General features: G+C 38.9%; 1 protein-coding gene across 1 annotated transcript in view; it reads left to right on the top strand.

The window, feature by feature from the left end:
- PXK (PX domain containing serine/threonine kinase like) overlaps positions 1 to 8,232 on the top strand; it is a 70,116-nt gene that overhangs the window by 29,549 nt on the left and 32,335 nt on the right. The window contains 1 exon segment of the mRNA XM_039858555.1: positions 5,853 to 6,039. Within this exon segment, the coding sequence (XP_039714489.1) occupies positions 5,853 to 6,039 (187 nt within the window).

The raw sequence follows: 8,232 nt of genomic DNA, 5'->3' as shown, positions 1-8,232 counted from the left end.
TCCCAACTTGGTGGCCATAGTGGAAAGAAAGATGAGCTGCAAAGTCTTTCTCTGAAAACACTGCTGGTAATGATTGAAGGGTCCTAGAGGGGCTTTAGTACTATAGGAAAGACTGGCAATACTACTCATGTCTTCAATTGACAGATTGGTCTTCAAGTGCTGTGTATTAGAGAAGACTATTGGATTTGTGTCATATCTCAGATTTGTTCGGTAACACAAAACCCTTTAAACCCGAGCCAGAGCTCTTGGCTTATTACCAGCTTAGCTGGAAGGTGAAGGAGTGCTCCCTTCATTGGTGAGCTAGCTATCATCACCTAACTTAATCTGAGTGACCCCTGATCCTGTCTAAAAAGGTCAGGAGGAATGCTGGCCGGAAAGGAGCGTAATGCTTCCTTCCCTTCAAAAGGCCGTGTTTTATCGATCAGACTTTGGAAAATAGCGTTTGTAGAGTCCACACTTTAACATTATTTACAACACTGCTAAAAGCATGACTGCCTTATTTTCCTTCTGATAGAATTGGGCTGAGTATCTGCAAACCTTTGTGTAATTGCCATCTGGCCATGCATTTGACACATGTTGTCTTTTAAAATTTTAATTATAGTATGACCATTTTCAATCTCCAGATAGAATAATGGCAGAGATTGAATTCTCCTCATAGGTGGGTTTAGTTGGTTTCATTTATGGATTTTAATAGCATATTCTTTACTCTTAGACAAAAGCTGGGCCCGTGATGACATTGTAGATGAGGCACCAATGTGCAGTTCATTCCAGTGGCGGATAGTCCCCTTAAGTCCCTCCAAACATTTCCACGTGACATTTCCGCAGTTACGTGAGCATTTGAAAGTTAAGCCTACTATGTGTTTTCACCTTTATGCACACGTGAACTTTTGCCCAGTTTTAAAGAAGGGGGAGTCATCTTTGTACAGTGTTGTTCAGCCAGGGCTGAGTAAGAATTGTGGGAGAAATATTTCTAAACTTGAAATTGCCTAGGCCCAACCCCTAAGAATGGGAGATGGGGAAGGGTTTTATATTCTGTTCATTCTTGCTTTGGGGATATAAAGTTGAGTCTCTGTGACTAATCAATTATGGCCTTTTTACTATAATAGAATTTTGTTCTTGCTTCAGTGTAATTTTCCCTTTTAAAATGAGTACTTTCAATGTGCATTTTATTTCAAATGCAAATATTCATGTATATTGATGTTGGCTTGTGTTGGGCAGGATATGGCCAGACCTCATTTCAAGTGGGAGGTTTTTCTAGATTCAAGTAAACAAACAGAAGAAAGTACATACGGCTTTTTGGCAACAAAATAATTTCAAAACAACTTCCATAAAACAGACCAAAAGGATTCCAAAACCACAAAATAAAACTGTGACCATGATTTTCAGTGTCTGATTACCCTTCTGACAGATAATGAGTTCCTGCTGAAGAAAGAGAAATATAATACACATATGCAGAGTTGTCTGAGTTCAATAGGAAAAATGCCTAAGTGGAAAAAAAAAAAAAAGCAGGATGTAAAATTATACATGCAATATAATAACATGAAATATTTAGAAAAAAAGATTGGAAGGAAATATGCCAAAATGTTAACAGTGGTGATCCCAGGTGGCGGGCTTATGGGTTACATTTTTTTCTGGTTCTTTATACAGTTTTGTACTTTCTGAGTTTTCCTCAAATAAGCACATGTAAGCTATATAAGAAGAAAAATAGAAAAAAAGTTACATTTTCATTTTCCAAACTTTTTATAGTGAGCATATTTTGTGGTAACAGTGAAGAAAAATCACTACCTTATTTTAAAGGCAACATCAAATTAGTAACCATCTAGGGGGACAGCATACAACAAGGAAAAAGAAGGAAACAGGAGTTGAAATGATGGGAACTGGGTAGGGAACCCTTGGGAAGGAACACAGGTTCTGCTCTTACCAGTATTAAGACCTTCGGTTTGTTATTTCCTCTCTCAGTCCTCACTTTCCCCATCGGAACCAAAGGGATTGAACCAGATGACTTCTCAGGGCTGTTGTAGCACAAATGTTTTGTTATTTGAATTTTACTGCCCATCGTTGATATAGGAGAGACTGTACTGTACACTGAAGGGAAAAGGGACTATTGAGAGTTTAGAATTCTCTAGAATATTCACTAGATTATGTTTGAAGGCAGTTTTAGGTCATTAAGATCTTATACTGGAAGTGAAAGATGAACAGATTCAAAATTTGGACGTTTTCTATTCAGACAAAAGCTACTTTTCTCGAAACTGATATAGTCTGTCTTATAACCTAGAGGCTTCTCCTAGGCTAGCATGGGTCAGATTATGGTCTTTAGACCTCATTTTGGCGACCATCTCCCCTTTGCATTGTCACTGTGCAGGTATTAGAATAGAACTTTGGGGGACTTTTCTGCTGCTTTTCTTGTTCCCTTTCCCTTAACAAGGAACTCAAGAAGGGACTCCTTAGGGCATGTTACAGAGGAAAGCTATGGAAAACGGGATGATGAGGTGTCATGGCCTCAAGCCATCAATGTGGAGGTGCATAGGAAATCACAGGCTTACTGACTTTATCACTCTATATGTGCCATTATTCTCTTCCCCTGCCTCATAATTAGTCCTTGGAGTTCTAAATTTTATATTCTGAGACCAGTAAGCATTTTAGAAATTCTAGGAGAAAGCCGAAAGAGAAAATAAGGATCTTGCGAATGCTAATCTTTTTTAAAAGGCAAGATTTTGAAATAACACATATTGCATAGTTTTAGTACTTTTAGTAATATTTATTGTGCGATCATAAACTAGAGCAGGAAAACACCTCCAGTGTGTCTAGCAGACTGACATAGCAGGGACACGATCATTGAAGCTGTTGACAAAGAACTCTGTTTCACCTGATGGTTTGGAGGAGCTATGTCTGGGCAGATCAATACATTTCCTAAAGTGAAATGAAGCTTGAAAAAATAGATTTGTCGAAGCTTGAAGGCCACAAAGCTTGAAACAGATGTCTTATCAAATTCATTTTCACATCCCTACCATGAATGAAAAATAGCCCTACTGAGGTTTGAATCAGATGACATCAGCATGACTCTCCATTCTGAGAGATGTGGGATTCAGCTGGGTCTATTCTTAGACAAGTAGTGTAGGCAAATCTGCTGATATTAGTTAATGGAATTTATAAAAAGCTGTGCTCTGTATACAATCAATTTGATGAACAGAAGGATTTTTCTTTCCTTTTTTTAACCCAAAAAAGTAGTGAGCAATGTAAACTTTTCATAGTATAGAAATAAAAATTAATGGACCAACCCATTCCCAGAGGTAACTATTCTTAAGCAGGTGGTATGAGCCCAGACATTTTTTTGTACATATATAATTAAATCCTGTGCATGTATAACACTCTCTCTCTCTCTCTCTCTCTCTCTCTCTCACACACACACATGCACACACACACAAACGTACACAGTTGAGATTATATTCTGCAACTTAATAAGAGTTAAAAAGAAATAAGTTGTGTTTTCAGTAATATATTACTCTTGATTACCCTATATTATTACTTAATTCTCCTGAACAACAACAACAAAAGAAATAGCAAAGTGATTGTATTAGACATAGCCGAGTGATGTGCTTTCTTCATAAGTATGATTTTTTTACTGCATGCTATTAGGTGGAACCTAATTGTATGAATGAGGAAAACAACCTGAAATTTGTGTCTTATCTAGTAGTGAATTATGCCATGGTAGAAAATTCACTTGAAGTATGTTCTGGCATATGTTCATAATTAGATTAGAGAAATAGACAATTTAGAATTGTCAGCCAGCCTTTTGATCTTTTCCAATATCAAGTTCAAGGTCTTCATTATTATTTGAAAAACACAGAGTGGAACAGGCTAAGTTCGATTTGCCCACATGGGTGGTTTAGATTACAGCCATGTCTGAATTCAAGATGGCCTTGTCTTTAGACCTTTTCCTCGATCAATACACAAGCCACTTGGACTGTTGTAATTTAAGCACAAGAGTAAAATAGCATTGCTCTTTGAAAGTGATTTTGCTCATTAAATTAAGAGACCAATTCGATGCTTTCTTTTTTAAGTTTAAAAAATCGACTTAGAGTTTTAAATGATCTGGAAAATGATAGTACATTGAGCACTTGCGGGCCTCCTGAAGCCACTCTTAAACAACAGTAAACTGACCTCACACACACACATACACACACACACGGACAAATAGGAAAGGGGAAAGCTACAACAAAACATTTGAAGCTGTAAATTCAGTGAATGGGAGCTAACTAATTAAGCAAATATGAGAAGGCAGAATTCTGAAATGGAATTTCAGCTGGATAACTCCACTGGGTCCAATTATACCACAGAACCTTCAAAAGGTTAGCAATTGACAGTGCTGGTGCTGCCTCCAGTGTGGGGCGAGTTCAAGCTAAAATCAGGAGTTGAAAGTATGTTTCAGAAGCAGTCAGATCCCTAAATCTCCCCCATCTGAGCAACTTATGCCTGCCCTTCTCCCTCCAGCAGAGAATTGAAAGTTATTCACTGGTGAGGGTAAAACAGTCTCTGGACTGGAGAATGTAGGTCGGGCACAGTTGGAAATATTTACATAATAAAACAGGAGCATAGACCCGACCTCCCCACATTCTCTCCTCTCTGAGTCTCCTCTTTCTCTCAGCAACCGGAATACTGGTAATCAGGCCTAGACCTTCCAGGAAGGAGACCAGAAGATTCTTTTGGGGGGAATCTGCCCAGTCTAAGAGGAAAGACTCTTCCTCATGTTAAAGACTGAGGTTACTGAAGACAATAAAGTAGTTCTTAAAAATTCTGAAGAATAGATATTTCTGACTTAAGAATTCCACATCAAGACTCACTATCAATCGAGTGAGGGTAAAGACATATTTACACATGCAAGGTTTCAAAAACTTTGTCAGCTTCCTAAAAAGGAGTCAAGGGAGATAAAGTTTGGTGGAGAATATCTCCACCAAAAATAAGGGGAGTATCCAAGAAAAAGGAAGGTATGGATGCAGAAGTGGAGTTCAGCCAAAGAAAGGCAAAAAGCATCTCCAGCATGGACATTCCAGGATATCAGCTTTGCAGCAGGTGTAAAGACCATCAGTCTTGCTTGAAGCAGGGTGGTGGATTCTAGAAGATACTCCTCAAGAAAATGAAATTAATGCATCTCCGAATATGTTGAGAAATGGCTTAGATGGAGAGTTTAGAGTTGATTAGTGAACTAAAAATATAGACTGCCAGTTGACAGAAAGTAAGCATGGTAAGCATGGTCAGCATGGCTCTTTGGCTTAGATATGAATATCATTACCTAATATAAACATGAATACTGCACTGAATAAAATTACTATAGTGGATGGATTAGGAACAGGATGTCTGTGGAGTGAGGTCAGGATTGTGAACAAGAGAACTTAATCCTCATCTTCCATGATGGGAAATTCATAGATAATGCCTAAAAATGAAAAAATCAAGACAACAATATAAATATTCCCCAGTGCTAAAAGACTGGTTGAAAGAGTTGAGTATGGCTGTCTCTGGAGAGTGGGGAATAGACATGTCACCTGGTGGCAGGGGTGGTGATGAGGGACTGTCATGCAGCTACGAATAATAATAAAAAACTATTTGACTCTTAAAATTGTGTTCATAAAAATAACACTTTTTTCAAAAATTAAGTTTTATAGTTGTGCTTAAAGCAATATTTTATGAATTCTATGATGCACAGTTTTTTCACATTTTCATAGTATCACTGAAATTAGGATGCATCTTAAAATCTGTGGTCTTAGACTTAATGAAATGAGATGGCTTAGGATTCTGATATTGTATCTTATTTGGGAATTACATGAATATAATGCTTTTTCTTTTTTAAATTAAAGATTTCAGGCCTGAGTCTACCTCTTCCTCCCAAAAAATTGATTGGTAACATGGATCGTGAATTCATAGCTGAGAGGCAGAAAGGTCTTCAGAACTATCTCAACGTTATCACCACGAATCATATCTTGTGTAATTGTGAGCTGGTTAAGAAGTTTTTAGATCCAAACAACTATTCCGCGAACTACACTGGTAAGCATGGGATCTATCTGCTGTGGTCACGTGGCTAAAGAGGCTCTGTGCTTTGCTGGAGATAAAATATGTGAGAGAAACTCTATTTCCAAATGGGAAGATGTATACCTTTGTTTTAGGGCATTATTTACCTACTAATTCTTACCTGGTTGTAATTTACTACTGATATATAAAAAGAAAATAATTACTTCTAACATATTGTTAATGTCCGCACAGAAAAATATCGAAGAGAAGTTACTGTGTCTATGCACTGTAAGTGCAGTCTTTATCTGTATTATCTTCTCTGACAGGACAGAGAGTAATTAATTCATGATAATCTATACAGCAATCTCAATTTGATTTATATTGGCTCCATTTTTGTATTTACAATATGTAGTGTGCCTGTTTTTTCTCGGAATTACTTTAAACAAAGTGATTCAGAAGGAACCTCTCTGTGTCTTCCTAGTTGTTCTCTGAGACCCACTCAGTGCAAAGCATGAGGAGGATGTGATTGTCTTCCAAACCTTCACTAGATCAGGGCAGCAGCCAGGGAACTGAGGTGGAAACGGTACCAGCTCCACGGAAAGTTGGCATCAGTTACCTGAGCCTTGTGTCAGAAGAATGGGTGATTAAATATTGAATACACTCTGCTGTGGTCTTGAAGAGACCAATGGAAACTACTGTAGGACTGAACCAATGACTAGAATTCAAATAATTTGTTAAAGCTAAACTATGTTTAGAGTCTTTCTAAGTGGAACACTGGGTATTATTAATAAGCTGATTTCCTTGCTAAGAGAATAGATCATTAACATGCTATTTTTGGGGTCCTCAAAACACTGCTTTTGAAGGAATTAGAGGGAGGCACTTTTATTCCTATCTCTGAGAGGGAAATAGAGGCACAAACCTTTTCTGCATAATAGCTTTAAAAAATCCTGATACCCAGGCTACACTCATGCCAGTTAAATCCGAATTTCTGCTGGTGGGGCTCGTGGTTTGTAAAGCTCCCCAAGAGATTCCATTATGCAGCTGAGAGTGAAAGCCACAGCCCTAGGGCCTTCGTACTCATAGTGTGGTCCTCTGACCAGCAGCGCTCTTGCCAGTGCTTATCAAAAGTGCAGCATTTGGGCCTATCCGGGCCCTACTAATCAGGATCTGAGTTTAACAAGGCCCCCAGGTGATCTGCAAGCACATAAAGTTTGAGAAGTCTCCCTCTTGAATGTACCTGCCATCTTCTAATGGAAGTGCCTGTAGAAGTAAGAGAAATGCCTTTCCAGAATGCAACCAAGCAAAGGAAACTCACATGAGATTCATATTTCAAATTCACATTTGCTATAGGTTACAAGTTGAACATTGAGTTGTTACAGGGCTTCCATTCATCCCCTACTTGTGTTTTGGTTCACACAGGAGAAAAGGCATCACAGCACACGGGATCCTGGGACAGCTCACATTCTTTCGGAGTAGCATCTCTCATGGCTTTCATTTCTCCATGCTTCACCTCAGTCGTTGCCCAGATTGTCAAACGGTGGGCTCTCTGGATTGATTGTTATCAAATCAGCCCCATCTCTGCCTGTTCATTGGTTTGTCCACATTATTGCCTAAGAGTGCCTGCTCATGTTCTCCTGAGAACAAGCATCAAGGGGTAGTGCACATGTGATGATACCATTCATTCCACAGATCTTGACTATCTGCTGTGTCTATGCCATGTGCTGGGTGCAGGGCTGGGTACTGTGGATGCAGGCTTGAGGAAGATGCTCTCCCAGCTCTCAGGGAGCTTATACCAGAAGTACATTGAGTCATATGGTGTCAGAGCTAGAAGGGATCTTGAAGCAGATACATCAAGATTTACCCTGTCATTTTATAGATGAGAGGCCCCCCGAGAGGGAAGACCTTACCTAGGGTTGCATATTTGTATTGTATAAATATACAGTATCTGACTGTTTTCCAATTAAAATGTTGCTTAGATGGATCTCTGTATTTTCTTTTGCTGTACCTCTCACATGCTGCTATCGTCCTTGATTTTCCTTCTCTCCCACAGCTTGGTGGAGGGTCAGGAGTCCAAAGTAGATGTGAAGAGGGGTTTAAGAAGGCCACTGGAGACTTTGACCAGGACCCAAATGTTCAAGGAGCTGCCACTATTTAGAGGGTACAGCCCTGTAAAAGAACAATAGAGGATGGTTGCTGTTTTCAGAGCGATGCTGATTTATTTTCTCCTTT

The sequence above is a fragment of the Pteropus medius genome, unplaced genomic scaffold, assembly GCF_902729225.1.
Source record: "Pteropus medius unplaced genomic scaffold, Ma_sr-lr_union100, whole genome shotgun sequence".
NCBI classification, from domain to species: domain Eukaryota; kingdom Metazoa; phylum Chordata; class Mammalia; order Chiroptera; family Pteropodidae; genus Pteropus; species Pteropus medius.
The sequence above is the reverse complement of the archived record's forward strand: the minus strand, read 5'-3'. Positions and strand labels throughout refer to the sequence as shown.